Source organism: Schistocerca nitens, chromosome 9, assembly GCF_023898315.1.
Source record: "Schistocerca nitens isolate TAMUIC-IGC-003100 chromosome 9, iqSchNite1.1, whole genome shotgun sequence".
Lineage (NCBI taxonomy): Eukaryota > Metazoa > Arthropoda > Insecta > Orthoptera > Acrididae > Schistocerca > Schistocerca nitens.
The window spans coordinates 447,113,549-447,131,443 of NC_064622.1; the positions used below are offsets into that span (position 1 = coordinate 447,113,549).

The window sequence follows — 17,895 nt, forward strand, 5'->3', positions numbered from 1 at the left end:
TGCCCGAGTCTCCTCTGCTCGTTTCCGAAGGAGCAAGGCAGGGTGATAGTGGAAAGAGGTTGTAATTTCTGCAAAATGGTGGACCAAAGTGTTGGAGACAGCAATTGGATCCACACGATGACATAGTGTCAGGCCGGAAATTGGGAAATGGATCTTGGTCCCAGAGAGCCATGACAGAAGAGGGAGTGGAACTGTTAAAAGCACTAGTGAATGAAATCCAGCTAGCTTTTCTGCTATCTCAAATAATAATATGACACTGTGTACATATCTGCTTATAATGAATGCAGTTTGCCATCTTAGGATGGCTGTTAAAAATGCAGAGAGCACGACTCCACACACGAACTGTGTTGCAGCATGCCTCAGTCCACCAAGAGACTGAGACACGGCATGGTAAAGAGGAAGTACGGGTAATGGGAAGTTCTGCAGCATAAGGATAACGTTTGTGAGATAGTCCACCTGGTCATCATATCTCAGGAAATCTTATTTGTCGAAGGTCACCAGGAAGTGTAAATCCGACAGTCGGCCTTAGTAAGCTGCCATTTGGGTGTGCACGCAGGTGGGGTAGGAGTCAGCCAACAGATAGCACATAGGAAATGATCGCCCGAGTAGGCGTCAAAAAGAACAGGCCGCTCGAAATGATGGGCAAGCTGGGCAGTGCAGAAGGATAGGTCCAGATAGGAACAGATGTACATGGAGTCGGAAAGGTATGTGGGTGCTGCTGTGTCAAGACGGAAGAGGTTAAGTAGATTAAGGTCTGCCAAGAGGGCACCTCTCTGACAAGTTCTGGTAGAACCCCAAAGAGAATGGTGCGCATTAAAGTCACCGAGCAGCAGGAGAGGAAGGAAAAGGCGAACTGCAAGAGCTTGAAGACAGGTAGTCAGGGAAATAAGCTGACTATGAATGTCATCCCTTATGAGCAGCACGACTCCTACGTGAGATGGAATGCTGACCTCAGGTGAAAGGTCAAAATGGACTGGGAAGAAATGCAAAAGCTCAAAGTGGTCATGAGGATGCAATTTTGCTTTCTGATAGCTGAGTACAAGGGGACGCTGCAATTCTAAAAGCAGCCGTAAATCCTCTTTTATTGGATCAAAGGCCGCCAACGTTCCATTGGAGGAGAGTCATGACAAGTAAAGGAGAGGAGGGAAAAAATGAACGGGTGTCACCTAGGAGGCTGCTGAGTGCCAGCCTGCATAGACTCACTGCTACAGGGCACAGAGGCAGGAGGATCCTGTTCCATTAGGTCCACAGAAGCATCTTGTGCTGTCGGTCTCCTGAGCCCAACACAGAAAAACGGTTGGCAGTGCACACCTATGAAACGGGGGCCATCCGGGCAAAGGTATCAAGTGGCGACACCGTTGAAGAGGATCTTCAAGTCGGCGAAGGAGATGATGGTTCACCTTTGTTGGACTACTTTGAGCCTTTCTGGTTAGCAGAGGAAGACTCAGGTGCTGGTTAGATGGAGGGACATAGGAAGTCTTTACGGGCGTAATCCTCCTGTCCTTTCCAGCCCGCTGGTTGTGTAGCTGGGGACCTAGTCCCTTGAGGCGAAGGTTGCACAGCTGGACGAGGGGCCGGTGATGCTATTGTGACACTGGGACCATTTTACAACCTCAGAGCTGAATTTGAGGGTGCACATCTCCGTGGCCGTTTCCTTCATGGAGCGAGACAGCAAGAACAGTACTGTAAGTGTCAGACGGTAGAACACAGGGTTTGTTATTAGCAAATACCTTGTGAGCGACTGGGTAAGGAACTTTTTCTTTTACCCGGGTCTCCTGGACAGCCTGATCATCATGATACATGGTACAATTGCAAGAGGATGCAGCACGGCTGCCACTGCAGTTGATCAACAGGGGAGGAGGAGTCAGACAATTGCTCTCGGGCACATTCCTACCACAGGTTATACATTTTGCCGGGTTTTTGGTTCTGTTTTGCTTTAGGGCACAATAACAACTGGGGTCATACGCGCCCAAGTCAAAACTATAGAACACGAAGCCAGAGGGGAGTTAAAAAACGGCTATACATCAGGCCCAATCGACATAACAGAAGACAGCTGAAACAGGCACGTGGAATAAGAGCTAAAAAAGACACCATACAGAAAGGGAGGTCCAAAACTAAAAATTAAATGGCCTTCACCATATTACTTTGGCAGATAAAAATTAAGATGCAGTCGACAGCCTGCGTGTCATTTGATAAAATAGCTAATTCAGGCGGCAATTGGAAACAGGAACGTAAAAGGTTAGAAAATGGACAGTCCATCTGGAAGTGGCAGACAATGCAATATATACAAAGTGGTGGGGTAGTGCCAGAAAGCAAATGATGATGGCTAAAAAGGCAGTGCCCAATACACAGCTGAGTTAAAATAACCTCCTCCTGGCGGGAGGGCCGAGGGGAAGTCGTCCAAGCCGTTGGGAGAGGCTTAATAAGCCAGAGCTTATTCCCACGAAGGGAGGACCATTGGCGATGCCAAAAGGACACCAACCACCTCCTGACAGAAGGCAACACAGAGATCATCGGAGGGAATATAGGTACTCACGGGCTGAGGTATGAGGACTGCAGCTTTGGCGGCAGCCTCATTTCCTGGCAGACTGACATGACCAGGAACCCACAGAAACATCACACTGGCTCCATCAAGAGTGAGCAAGTGACAGTTTTCCTGGACCCGCTGTACTAAGGGATGAGCAGTGCACATAGACTTTGAAGGGCACTAAGTGAGTCTGAGCAGAGGATACAATTGAAAATGCTGTATCCCCAGATATACTCCGTGGCCTGATACAAGGGAAAGAGCTGGCAGTAAATACTGAGGAGTGTGCCGAGAGCCGATATTGAAATACATGGGTGCCAACGACAAAGGCACACCCGACCCCATGGTCAGTCCGAGAGCCATCAGTGTGTACAAAGGTACTATTGCGAAGTTCCATGCAAAGGTCGTGAAACTGAAGACGATAGACCAAGACTGGAGTAGTGTCCTTAGAAAGCAAATGAAGACCAAGGTTAACATGGGCTGCTTCCCAAAGCCAAGGTGGTGAATGGTTCACACCCACTGGGAAAGGTGCAGGTAGTGTGAAGTTAAGCCGCTGTAGCAAGTGCCGAAAGCGCACACCACGAGGTAACACAAAAGAAGGATTAGCCCCATAATGACGATCAAAGGAATCATCAAAGGAGAAGGTACAGGATGGGTGACCACACACGGCAGAAGTGACCTTGGCTTCGTGAAGCAGCCCATGTTAACCTAGGTCTTCATTCGCTTTCTAAGAACACTACTCCATCCTCAGTCTATCGCCTTCAGTTTCATGATCTTCACATGGAACTTCGCAATAGCACCTTTGTATACACTGAGGAGATAGTCACGGCGATAGGACAGGGGTAGTTCAGCGGCTTCAGCATACAGACTCAACTAGGCTAGTGTAAAAGCCACCTGTGGCCAAGCGGATGCCACGATGGTGGATACTGTTGGGATGGTGTAAGAGGGCTTGGCATGCAGACACACAAACAAAGCACCCATAGTTGAGTTTCAAAAAGACAAGGGACTGATACAAACAGAGGAGGGTGGTTCGATCGGCACCCCAAGCAGTATCATTGAGGACATGTAGGACATTGAGGAACCGCGAACAGCGGGCTGCCAGGTAAGATACATGGGAGGACCAAGGGTGTTCCCTATAGAGCATGAGCCCCAGGAATTTCGTAGTTTCAATGAACGGAAGGCCAACAGCCCCAAGATGTAAAGTTAGAGGCAGAAACCACTTGGGTCCCCAGAAATTTATACAGATGGTTTTGTCAGTGGAAAACCAAAAGCCATTGTCGATGCTCCAGGAGTGAAGACGATCAAGACAGCGCTGAAGATGCCACTCAGCGAGACAGGTCCGTAGAAAACTGCAATAGACGGCAAAACCATCAACAAAAAGGAAGCCGGAGATGCCCGGTGGGAGACAGGCCATGATAGGGTTACTGGCGATAGAGAAGAGGGTGACAGGACAGAACCCTGAGGCACACCATTTTCCTGGATAAATGTGTCCAACAAGACAGAACCCACACGCACCTTGAAAATTCAAACTTGTAAAAATGACTGAAGGAAACAGGGCAGGCAGCCACAGAAGACCCACGCATGAAGAGTACGGAGGATACCAGTTCTCCAGCAGATGTAATAGGTCTTCTCCAAATCGAAAACATGGCCATAGTCTGGGATTTCTGCAGAAAACCATTCATGACATGGGTGGACAAAGTAGCAAAATTGTCAACTGCAGAATGTCGTGCTCGAAATCCACATTGTGCATTCATCAGTACATTGCGAGACTCGAGCCACGATACCAGCCGGGCATGAATCATACATTCCACCACCTTGCAAATGCAGCTGGTAAGAGACATGAGGCGGTAGCTAGAAGGAAGGTTTTTGCCCTCACTGTGCTTAGGTATGGGTAAGACGGTGGCTTCATGCCAGCACATACGGGAAATGTGCCCTCTGCCCAGATGCGGTTGTACGTGTTAAGCAAAAACTGCTTGCCTGCGAGAGAAAGTTGCTGCAACACCTGAATGTGGACGGCGTCCGGCCCTGGGGCAGAGGATCGGGATAAACTGAGAGCATTATCTACCTCCCTCATAGTAATGGCAGCATTGTAGCACTCACGATTCGGGAAAGAGAAGTATCACCCAAGCCTCCTCTGCTAGTTTCCAATGGAGTGATGGTGGAAAGTGCTCAAAACTTCCGCAAAATGGTGGCCCCAACGTGTTGGAGATAGCAATAGGGTCCACGATAACATCGTCTGGAAATGGGGGAATGGATCTTTGTCCCAGAGAGCCATCGGAGGTTGGCCCACACGACAGAGGAAAGGGTGGAACTGTTAAAAGAACAGTGAATGAAATCCAGCTAGCTCATTTGCTATCCCGAAGAACGCAACGACACTGAGCATGTCTCCGTGCACGAATTGCATTGCGGAATGACTCAGTCTACCAAGGGACTGGGACAAGGCACGGTAAAGAGGAGTGGAATGTTCTGCAGCAGTAAGGATAACGTAGGTGAGAGAGTCCACCTGGGCATCGCAACTGGGGAAATCTTGTTCTTTGAAGGTCACCAGGGAGGAATAAATATGCCAGTCAGCCTTAGTAAGCTGCCATTTGGGCATGTACGCAGATGGGGTAGGAGTCAGCAAACAGAGAGCACACAGGAAATGCTCACTCAAGTAGGTGTCAGAAATAACGGACCTCTCAAGACCACGGGCAAGCTGGGCAGTGCACATGGAGAGGTCCAAATGGGAATAGGTGTGCGAGGAGCCAGAAAGGAAAGTGGGTGCTCCAGTGTTAAGATAGAAGAGGTTAAGTTGATTAAGAAGGTCAGCCATGAGGGCACGTCTGACAGGCCCTGGGAGAACCCCAAAGGGGATTATATGCATTAACGTCATTGAGTAGTAAAAATGAGGGAGGTAGCTGCCCAATAAGCTGAAAGAAGTCTGCACTGGTGACAACAAACAATGGATGTACATAAATGGTACAGAGGGAAAAAGTCAGTAGGCAAACTGCAACACCTTGAAGACAGGTAGTCAGGGAGATGGGTTGACTATGAATGTCACTCCATACAAGCAGCATGACACCCCCATGAGACGGAATGCCGACCTCAGGGGGAAGCTCAAAATGAACGGCAAGTAATGTGAAAGCTCAAAGCGATCGTGAGATGCAATTTTGTTTGCTGAACGCATGAGTACAAGGGGATGTCGCGATGCTACAAACAGCTGAAAATCCTCTTTGTGGGACCGATGGCCGCGAATATTCCATTGAAGGACAGCCATGAGGAGGAAGAGTGTAGGTGGTGTCAACTCGGCAGCCGCCGAGTGACAGCCGGTGTCGATTCACTACTATAGGGCACAGAAGCAGCAGGATCCCGCTACGTGAGGTCCACAGAAGCATCGGCTTGCTTGTGCAGTCGGTCCATGGAGTCCAATGCTGAAAAACGGTTGGTGGTGCGCACCGGCGAGACACGAGGCTGGCCCGATTAAGGTACCACACGCTAACAGCGTCGAACTGGATCTTCGAGTTGGCGAAGGGGAAGACCGTCTGCCTTTGGTGGACTACTTCATGCCTTTCCGGTTAGATAAAGACTTGGGTGTTGTTTGGCTGGAGGGACGGAGGAAGTCTTCATGGAAGTATCCCTTCTGTTCGGTTGTGTAGCTGATGACTTCGCCCCTTGAGGCGAGAGTTTGATGGCTTGTTGCACACCTGGACGGGGAGGAAGGCAAAGCTACCTTGACACTGGGCAATTTCCGAACCTCAGAGCTGAATTTGAGGTCGCATGTTTGCGTGGCCATATCCTTCATGGAGCGAGGGGTAACAGGAACAGAACTATAGGTGTCAGATGGGAGAACACAGGGTTTGCAACTAGCCAGCAATTTGCGAGCTACTGAGTAAGGCACTTTTTCCTTTACCTGAATTACTTGGACAGCCCGCTCATCGAGATACATGAGACAATCCTGAGAGGAGCCGGTATGGCTGCCATTGCAGTTGATACAGTGGGGAGAAGGAGGCAGACAATCTCCCTCGTGTGCATCCCTACCACAGGTTACACATTTGGCCGGGTGTCGACAAGACATTCGATTTTGGTTGAAACAATGACACTTGTAGCAGAGCATTGGGGTCGGAATGTATGGTCGGACTGTGATAACATCATAGCCTGCTTTGATCTTTGACAGAAGCACCACTCTATCAAAGGTGAGAAAAAGAGTGCATGTGGGAAGATTTCAAAGTTCAATGGGCACATGAACAGGATAGCTGTGGAGAAGCAAAGTGGCAAGCTGTTGTTGCTTGAGACTCAGAAGTAGTCTCCAAAAGCAAAGTGCCATAATATAAACGAGGGCAGGGTTTCACAGGGCCGGCAACTGTATCAACACCTTTCTGAATAATAAACAGATTTACCGTTACAAAGGACTAACCTGCTTCAGTACACGACACCACAAGGAACTGTGGTGCAGCTGGAAGGGTCTTTGAATCATTAGCATCATTCCGTTTACGTTTCGTAGACAGTGATTGTGAAGATGATTGGCTCATTGCGAGAAAATCCCCCCGATTGCCAGCGTCTCCGATGGCAAGCTCTTTTCAACTGGGGGCCCTCTTCACAAGGGCGCGCAACTGCCTTCGGTGATTGTTCACACCTCAGGTCACGCCTCCCGAACACCTGATAGAGGGACCAATCGGCAATTTGGAAGGTAGCAGCTCAGACAATCAACCCTCCCTGAGCCTGGTCTGTCCCAGGGGGTACATGCAAATCCTACCTGTTGACCTGGGCCTCGGAATTATGCATTACCCAGTCACCTGTTATGTCAGACGTGTGGGCCTGCCTTCAGGAGCGCACAGGGAGGAAGGATAGGGAAAAGCAAACACAGAAAGGAAAAGGGAACAAAAAACAGTGATGAGACTGTTCTTATGTCAGTGACGGAAAATGCGGAACATTCCCAATAACACCCCAGACAAGGGGAAAAGGAATGGCAAGAGGACAGATATGCAGAATGGAAGAGAAAGGATGCTGCTAAGGCTGGGAACCTGTGGTAGCCAAGTATGAACCTCCCCTCAAAGAGTGTCAAGCACCTTGGGCAGGGAGGGGAGGGGGCGCCAGCAGCACGAAGTTAGCTACCAGAGCAATAGCTGAAAGCAAATTCCAGTAGGTAAAAGAGAAAAGGGAAACAGACCATACTGGGATGAAGGGGTCATCGAAGAAGGTGGCACAGGATGGGTGGCCAGCCATGGCAGACAAATGGGGTGCATACCCACTGGGGAGAACATCACACCTTTATGACAGCTGTAGTTCGGCAGCTTCTGCACAGATTCTCAGCTGGGCTAGTGTAGAAGGAGCCGGTGGCCAAATGGATTCCATGATTGTGAATTGTATTTAGACGGTGTAAAATGGACAGCCAGCCAGATGCATAAATGAAACACCAGAAGTCTAGATTCAAATGGACAAGGGAGGTCTGCTTGGCTCCCAGGGAAGTACTGCTTAGGACATCTAGGACATTGAAGGGCCGGGTATAGCAGGCAGTCATGTAAGATACATGGGAGGACCACGAAACTTTTCTACCAAGCATGAGCCCCAGGAATTTTATAGTTTCAGCAAACGGAAGAGCACCAGGCTCAAGATGTAAAGATGGTGGAAGAAACCCACGCACTGCCAGAAATTCATACAAATGGTTTTGCCAGTGGAAAAGCGAAAGCCATTGTTGATGTTCATAGAGTAAAGACGAATGAGACATCACTGAAGACGCCGATCAAGGAGACAAGTCCATATAGATCTGCAATAGCTTGCAAAATCATCGATGAAAAGGGAGCTGGAGGTGCCTGGAGGAAGACAGGCGATAACGGACTTAATGGTTATAGCAAAGAGGACAATGAGATGTCCAACAAGGCAGAACACGCACATACCTTGAAAACTCTTGTCTTTTAAAAATTCAACAACACCAGAGGACCTCCGAGTCAGAGAAGACCGTTTGCCTTTCTTTGATTTCTTAGAGGCATTACAACTGGTAGATGAAGACTCAGATGTGTATTTGCTGGAGAGATGTAAGAAGTCTTCGCAGGAGTATTCCTTTTGTCCTTTCTGGCCTGCCGGATGTGAAGAATGGGATTTTGTGGCCAGGGATGTAGATTTAGTGGCTTGTTGTACAGTCAGAATAGCAGGAGATGGGGATGCTACCGTGATACTGGGGATGACAAGTCTGCGTGGCCATGTCATTTGTTAACACGAGGCACAGCAAGAAGGGTACTAAAAGGATCAGATGGTAAAACACAGGGCTTTCAACTAGCCAACAACTTGCGAGCAATAGGGTAAGGTACTTTTTCCTTTAGTCTGATCTCCTGTATGGCCCACTCATCAAGACCCATGACACTCATGGGATGAGACGACATGGTCCCCATTAGCAACACATCGGGTTTGGAATGTACGGTCAAACTGTGATGATTTTATAGCTTACTTTGATCTTCAATGGAAGCACTAATCATTCAAAAGTTAGAAAAAGAGTGCACAAAGGAACTAAGGTGCCATCAACAGTTTTCATTACTCGATGGACAAACAGGACTGAAAGCCTATGCTATACCAGTGTCATTTTATGTCACCTACAATGGTTTTCCCCATGAGCATTGCTCCATTAAGTGTTAAAAGTTGGGAAATTTTATAATTATGTAAAGAAAGTTGGGTGCAAATTAATATTACCAACATAGGAAACCAGATGGGACAAATTCTGCAAAGAGTAAGAAAACTTCAATTCTGAGAATGTACTGTAATACAAATATGAATCAGATACAGAATCTCAAATAAAACTTTACAACTGAGTAGTTTAAATAAGAGTCTTTCATGAGTCAAAACTAAAGTCAGATTCTTCCTTGTGTGTTCATTAAGCAATGTCTCAAGCCCTTTAAACATTATCTTCGTCAAACATTTCTTTCCTTATGAATTTTAGTCTGTCTGATCACTGACCGATATACATGCTGCAAGCTCAACTTATGGAAGATAGCAACCCTGTCATCACTAAGAAGTAATAATGGAACAATTAGTACCACTGCGAATTGGTGGGTATTCTTGTCCGGGAAAAAAGCAGTTGTTGGCCATGGAGCAATGCACCACTTTCTTCTGTCTCAATGGTTTGGAGGACATGAAAAAGCTTTAATATTGGGCATTATCACTTACATGTTCTTGTTCATTACTCTCATCAGCTGTTTTTCCAACTGGCTCAACTTTCCTTCTTGCCGGTGAGACAAAACATACAAGGGGATAGAATCACCTGTGCTATACCTTTGGTTCCTGCAAACATTACAGTGTGAATCATGATCCGATACCTACGAGAAAAATACATCTTTCCCTTGGATTTGAATGTTCAGGAAAGTGTCTTGAATGTTTTGAATCATTCACTATGTTGGATACATTTTCACTTGACGGTACAGAGTGAGCTAATGTTATATTTCCTGCTACAGTGACTTATCCTTTCAAGAGCCTGTTGGATAGTGTAAATTTCCAAGTCATAAATTACACATATTGGGGACACTGAGCTTCAGGATCTTATACGAAAGAATAACCATTTGACATTTTTAAAAGCAGATTGGGCTTTTTAATTAGCCAGTGTGGCTACTTGAGTCACTCGATTCGGAGCTTAATATTTGCCACTTCTCAAGGCATTCTCGTTCCTGAATTCTGAATTGTTTTGTTGCACGAAGCCCTTTTCTGAACTACCAAGCAAAAGACGGATCAGCAGGTTTACTGTACATAAATGACTGCGGTGGTAACATGTCTCGGTCCTCAAAATGCAGTCACTCATCAGTCTCGGAACATTGGATACAGGGCTAGTTTCATAGATACTATTTGCTAACCAAATACCCTTATTGTGGGCAACAATACCTTTAAATGTCTACTTTGGAGAGCTATATAAAGTAAAGCTGTGTTCAAGCCTGGACTTTAGGATGTTTCAAATTCTTGAGATCAGTAAGCCTAGACCAAAAATTAAACAGTTGCTGAAATTTTTAAAACGGTAGCTATCATGCCAATGGCAAGAAGATAAAAAGATGTGGAAAGTTAAAAAACAACAAAATGGGTTCCTTATGAGAATTTAAAATCAATTTTTGTATCCACTGTTTCGTCGCCCTAAGCTTATGTTGCTGTGAACAAGCTCAGACTGGAACAAGAGCAGGAACTTGAGAAATATACAATTAATAAGTAGAGTTCAACTGGACTGCTTACTTTGGATGTAATGCTATTAATGGAAATGGCGAAAGTGATGCTAAGAACATTCCCTTGGGTACACTGCTCTCTAGCAGTATTGACATGATATAGCATGTGTCTGATTCAGTAACCTAAACTGCAATGACACATGAAGGCTAGTGCAATAAGGTGAAGATATTCTTATTTTCCCCATTTATGAAGTTGTTAAAACATTGGTTCAAAATGGCATTTTTGAATAAGAATGTTGCGAATGTTCCACTCAGAGTTTTGTAACTTTTGGACTCTTGTATAATCTTAGAAGCTCTGATGTTCCATATCACAATTGTTAGACAATTATTATTTGAATTTGCTTGGAAGTTCCTACAATGGTTGATCACTGGAATCCCGTGGGAATTCAACTCACTCATCCACTTTTCCTAATGTCAATTTTACTTTAAGTGTGCCATCTCTTAGGCCTCAAAACAACTATTTCTAGGTACAATTCATTCCTGCTGTCACACAAGCTGACACTTTCTCACTTGCTTTGAACATTTGTGTTTCATTGGTTGAAGTTTGGTCCCTCAATTTCATCCTGTATTTACTGAAAAGAAACACCCTCGAACTAAAGCATCTGTCCAGGAAGTTCTAAGACAGATTTTATTCTTGGCTTACATCAGCATGGTAATTACAGGTGCAGCTTGAACTAACAACTGTAAACCTGATGTCCATTCAAGCAGGCAGTGTTAAATAATGAATGTGTGGCCATAATGTGTTGACGTTGTTGCACAAATCATAATGGAGTAACATCTCTAAATCAAGTATGTGCAGAATCTATGCCATACAGCTTGATTCCCAATCAAAAGCAATGACTCGTCACACCTGCCATGACTCAACAAATGCCAAATGCAGAAAGTCTTTTCTGGTGGAAATCATCCCAAGTGACAAGATTTGGCATTATCAATTTAAACCTACCAGAAAACAACAAAAGTGCAGAAATTCACACCAAGGATCAACACTGTGATGACATAACTGACACTCGAGTCAATGTGAAGTGCGAGTTAAAACAACATCCCACAGGACTTTTCTGGCAGTTTCACTTTGTTTTATGAATATTCTGCGTGTTTTACTCAAACGAAGTAGGGGGGGCTAAAACCACTATCTCAACTTTTCTCTTTTTTTTTTTTTATTAATCCAGTCTAAACTTTTTGTATGCACTGATGGGGTACTGCTGAAAAATTATTAAACACTTTATATATATCTCTGGAAACTCCAGGTAGGAATATCAACAATGTACAAAAATACAGATTGCTATTTACCATGAAGAATAAGGATTACACATTAAGTTGTAGACAGGTGCAATTAATAAGACACTTACACATAAGCTTACAGTCCCAGTCTTTGTCAGAAAAAGACACACACATGCCATTCATTCACATAAACAAGCACAACTCATGCACACATACCACTGACTTCTTCATCTCAGGTCAGAATTTCTGGTCCTCATTTCACGCAGCACGCATACCGCCAACTCCGGCACGGCAGGCCCGAGCAGCTGGAGTTGGCAGTCATGTATGCGTTATGTGTACTTGCTTGTGTGAATAAATAATTTGTGTGTGTGTGTCTTTCTGACAATGGCTGTGGCCAAAAGCTTATGTATAAGTGTCTTAAATGTGCCTGACTGCAACTTAACAAGTAATCTTTACAGTAAGTATTACTCTGTCTTTTCCTAAATTGTTTGTATATATGTTTATAAGTAGAAATAAACTAAACATTTTGCCTCCTGAAGGTAAGTTCTGACCAGCAATTCTGTATTTCAGTTTCTCTTGACTGAATTTTCCTTTGATGCAGAAACTTAACTGTTTCAGCCAAGTGATGTTTAAATTGAGGATACACGTAAGGAACCTGCAGCTGATGAAGAAACAGATTTCACATTTTTTATTCATGTTATTACTATTCAAGGGGGGAATGGGGAGAGGGAGAGGGGGAGGGAGAGGGAGAGGGAGAGAGAGTGCAGGGGGGGAGGGGGAGAGAGAGAGGGGGGGGAGAGAGGGGGGGAGAGAGAGGGGGGCGGGAGAGAGAGAGAGAGAGAGAGAGAGAGAGAGAGAGAGAGAGAGAGAGAGAGAGAGAGAGAGATTGATTTTTTCGATAAATATGAATGAAGAAAAGAGCCAACTCCACTGTGTATTCAGTAATGTTCACTACTCTTCAATATAACGAGAAAATGAATAATTACATCAAAATATAAAAAAAGATCTAACATACTAAACAACACTGAATGCATAAGAAGACTAAATGACACTACTTACTCGTGTTTCTTCCTACCTGACTGTCCTTTTAAGATCAATACAGTTTTTCCACGTGTTACACTATTACAGTTTCACTAGTGAACTGATAACTGATGATTATGCTACACACTTAGTCTTATTTTCATCTGAAGTGTTTCTTTTCTCTAGTACTCCTTAAGCATTCAGTAGCCTACTTGCAGCCTACTTCCTTAGTTGCACTGCTTAAGCTCTTCTGCTTTAAGTCTGAAATCCATGGATATCTTTAACACTTTTCCTAAATGTATTTCTAATTTTTGTGACTCAGAAGTTCAACTTCTCCAGATCTATCTTGACTTGCTTCATCCACAGGATTGTTGTTGTCGTCATTATTATTATTATTATTATTATTATTATTTATTACTGGCCAATACTATAATGCCACATTAAATCAATGCTAAGCCTTTCAAGTCAATATTAGGTACAAAGACATTCCAAAATATAATACCAGCTGCAAATAATGTTTTATTTATTACTATACTTTTGTAGAATTCCACAATCACCAACAAAACAAAAAAGTAATTTATGAACAGCACAAATAAATTAACTTACTTTTACGGAAGCGGTTTCCTTGGTTAGGATTTGTGAAAGCAGGTTGGCTTGTTGTCACTACATATGTTGGAACCACCATTGCCATACCAGCAGCATATTGTGGTGTTTGTGGGGTATGAGGTCTTGATGGTGTTGGTGTACTGGGTGACCTCTGCAATAAGAAAGAAAATCTTGCAGTTCTATAAAACTATGTTGAAACCTATTAGAATTGGAGTTACAGAATGGTATGATATTTTTAGACAATACCAACTCAAAATAACCATGCTATCATGGCACTCAGTGCAAACACTGGCAACAGACACAAGAAACTAGATTGCTACAGATATATATTCATTTGTTAACGTCCCTGTACTAGTCTACAATTTATACATTATTCACACTTTAAAGGCATTGTTTTGGGAGAGATTACAGCTACCTTGTTATATGGTAACAACTTGCTATCTTGTCCAACAGGGAGGAATTACATACGTGAGAAGTATTACTGGTCTTTAGCTACATAATATTTTATTTTCAATACACGAACAGGGTATTTAACACACTGCAAGATTCTTCAAATTTCTCTTCTGGTATTAATTCTGGAGTTACCCCAAACAAGTACATTTAATGCTATGATACGTAAAGTTTAATAAATGACTATGAATGTCACAAGAACTGAATAAAGAAATGTTAAGAGTTAAGTATCTATCAATAACATCATTAATATGAAAGGGATAGATTGCTGATCACCTCATGGAGGTGGTGTTGAGTTGCAGACAGGCACAATGGTGAAGCCTGGTAACACATAAGCTCCTAGATCTATCTCTAGACCCTGTGAATCACTGAAGTGCATAATAAAGGGTACCTCCCACTGTACAGTTATTAGGGCTTTTTCCCATTCCACACACATGTCGAGAGCAATTCGGACAAAGTCGTTCCTCCAACTGCCAGTTGGGTTCCGGTGCCTGGAGATTGTGGTAAAATATGAGCGAGTTGTGCTTGTGCGTGTGCGCGCATTTGTGTTTCTATTTCAGAAGCAGAATTTTGTTTGTAAGCTTAATATTTTAGCTGTCTTTTCATTGCCTTCTTTATGTGGTAGGCAGCAATCCATCCTTTTCATATTATTGTAACAATATTATAAAAAGGAAAGCTGCTACTCATCATATAGCAAAGATACTGAGTTGCAGATAGGCATAACAAAAAGACTGTCACAAATAAAGTGTTCGGCCAGTAAGGTCTTCGTCAAAAATAGATGACAAGACACACACATACATGCTCACGCAAACGCAACTCACACACACGACTGCAGTCTCAGGCAACTGAGGCCACACTGCAAGCAGCAGCACCGATGCATGATGGGACTGGCAAATTAGTGGGGATCACGAGGAGGCTGGGACAGGAAGAGGAGGGATAGTAGGGTAGAGGTGGCAGACAGTGAGGTGCTGCTGGGGAGCACACAAGAACGAGGTGGAGAGAGGGTAGGGCAGCTACATGCAGTCAGCATGTTAGATGAAGGGCAGCATGGATGTGGGGAGGGGGCTAGCAGAAAAGGAGAGAAGTAAAAACACTGGGTGCGATGGTGGAATGAGGACTGTGTAGTACTGGAATGGGAGCAGAGAAGGGGCTGGATGGAAGAGAACAATGACTAACAAACGTTTGGGCCAGGAGGGTTACAGGAATGTAGGATATATTGCAGGGAAAGTTCCCACCTGTGTAATTCAGAAAAGCTGGTGTTGGCGGGAAGGATCCGTATGGCACAGGCTGTAAAGCAGACATTGAAATGAAGGATGTCATGTTTGGCAGCGTGCTCAGCAACAGGGTGGTCCACTTGTTTCTTGGGCACAGTTTGTTGGTGGCCATTCATGCACATAGACAGCTTGTTGGTTGTCATGCCCACACAGAATGTAGCACAGTGGTTGCAGCTCAGCTTGTAGATCACATGAATGGTTTCACAAGTTGCCCTGCCTTTGATGGGATAGATGATGTTTGTGACACGATTGGAGTACGTGGTGGTGGGAGGATGTATGGGACAGGTCTTGACTCTGGGTCTACTACAGGGGTGTGAGCCACGAGGTAAGGGGTTGGGTGCAGAGGTCGTGTAGGGATGGAAGAGTATATTGTGTAGGCCTGATGGATGGCAGAATACCACTGTGGGAGGGGTAGGAAGGAGAGTTGGCTGGACATTTCACATTTCAGGGTATGACAAGAGGTAGGCGAAACCCTGGTGGAGAATGCAACTCAGCTGGTCCAATCCTGGATGGTACTGAGTTACGTAGGGAATGTTCCTCTGTAGATGGATGGTGGGACATTGTAAGGTGGCGAGAGACTGGAAAGATAAGGCACAGGAAATTTGTTTCTGTACAAGGTTGGAAGAACAATTACGATTTGTGAAGGCTTCAGTGAGACCCTCGGTATATTACGAGGGGGATTGCTCGTCACTGCAGATGTGATTACCACGGGTGGCTAGGCCATATGGAAGGACATCTTGGTATGGAACAGTGTGGAAGCTGTCGAAGTGGAGGTACTGCTGTTGGTTAGTAGGTTTGATACGGGCACGACGAACGTACGGTTATAGCATTCTTTGAGGTGGAGGTCAATATCTAGGAAGGTGGGCTGTTGGGTTGAGTAGGACCAGGTGAAGCAAATGGGGGAGATGTAGTTGAGGTTCTGTAGGAACGTGAGTGTCCTCACCCTCGATCCAGATTGCAAAGGTGTCATCAATGAATATGAATCATGTGAGGAGTTTAGGATTCTGGGTGTTTAGGAAGGATTCCTGCAGATGGCCCATGAATAGGTTGACATAAAATCATGCCATGTGGGTGCCCACAGCCGTACCCTGGATTTGTTTGTAGGTAATGCCTTCAAAGGACAAGTAATTCTGGGTGAGGATATAGTTGGTCATGGTGACTGGGAAGGAGGTTATTGTCCTGGAATCGATCAGGTGTTGGGAAAGGTAGAGTTCAATAGCAGTAAGGCCATGGGCATTAGGGATGTTAGTCTAATGGGAGATGACATCAATAGTGATGAGCAGGGCACTGTGTGGTAAACGGACAGGAACTGTGGAGAGTCGGTTGAGAAAATGGTTGTTATCTTTTATATGGGAGGGTAAGCTACGGGTAATAGGTTGAAGGAGTTGGTCTATGAGAGCAGAGATTCTCTCAGTGGGGTCACAGTAACAATGGGACATTCTGGGTGGACTTTAGGAAGCATGCAGAAGAAGTGTATTATTGTTATTCCATCCAGGACTTTCCACTGTATAACAGTATTCTTAATATAGCCCAGTCTGACAGGGATGAGGGTAGAATCCACTTAACTTTCATCAAGGCAGTTCAACATTTCATTCAGTGATGGACATTACACATGACCACACATGCGTGACCGTATGAAGAACTTTACCCCACCCTGCGAGAAAAGCACTCTTTCACTTTCCCAAATCTCTCAGTTGTGGACAAAAGCTGTTATTGAGACTAGTATACAATCTATAGTGGACTACACTATAATCTGATGGAAATTTTTCAATAAAAATCATGAATGGCACAGCAGGCTAATGTGTGATTAAAATAGCTTGTGATTTTTAACAGCCTAACATCGAGTGAGCAGGACGTGGGGTGTAGCATTAACACAGACACATACCAGGAATGTATGCCACACAGACGTAACCAATACTCTATAAAATATACAGCTGTTTACAGCGGGTGAACAATGGGGCCAACTATACCGATCCAACAGTTAGTGGCACAAGAGGGAGGATGACTCACTGTGGACATTACAAAAGTAATAGCATCATTTCCCCTCCTGCGAGTTGATACCTCAAAAGTAGCAAGTTACATTAGGCTAATCACATTCTACTATGACAGAAATACATCTGAATGCTTACAATATTACAGATATATGGATCTCAGTGAAAGTATTGAGCATAGCTGGGGTTCTTATGCTACTGTCTCACCTCCATGAAACAAAAGTAATAATGGTATCCAATCTAATCTAATGCTACAGTTATAAAAACTGTTGGAAGATATAAGGACATCTATTGTTATGAGAACACTAACTGCCATACACAAAGATTCAACATCTATATTTCTACTGATTCAGTTTTAAAGTAGTCCAGAATTAGTGCTTTGAGAAACTGGATTTGTTACTGGGAGCTACTCTCTTCCTATGGCCACAGTACTTCATTGGTTCATTGAATACAGACTGTACAAATTCTCTTTCAAGTGGAAATCCAGCTTCCCACACAAGACTGTGTTCTCACTAGCAAGTTGCACGCAGCAGCACAGTTAATACAACAGAACTGACATTTGCAGTCACTCTTCTCCAGTTCTAATTCAATGCTGTTTACGTTGTAGATAAAAGTAACAATTACTAAAGTTTTCAACTGAATTC

At 44.4% G+C, this 17,895-nt stretch overlaps 1 protein-coding gene across 1 annotated transcript in view; it reads right to left on the reverse strand.

The window, feature by feature from the left end:
- LOC126203714 (ataxin-2) overlaps window positions 1-17,895 on the reverse strand; it is a 126,043-nt gene that overhangs the window by 49,503 nt on the left and 58,645 nt on the right. Inside the window, exon 10 of the mRNA XM_049938089.1 lies at window positions 13,537-13,687. Within this exon, the coding sequence (XP_049794046.1) occupies window positions 13,537-13,687 (151 nt within the window). The remainder of the gene's footprint in view (window positions 1-13,536; window positions 13,688-17,895) is intronic.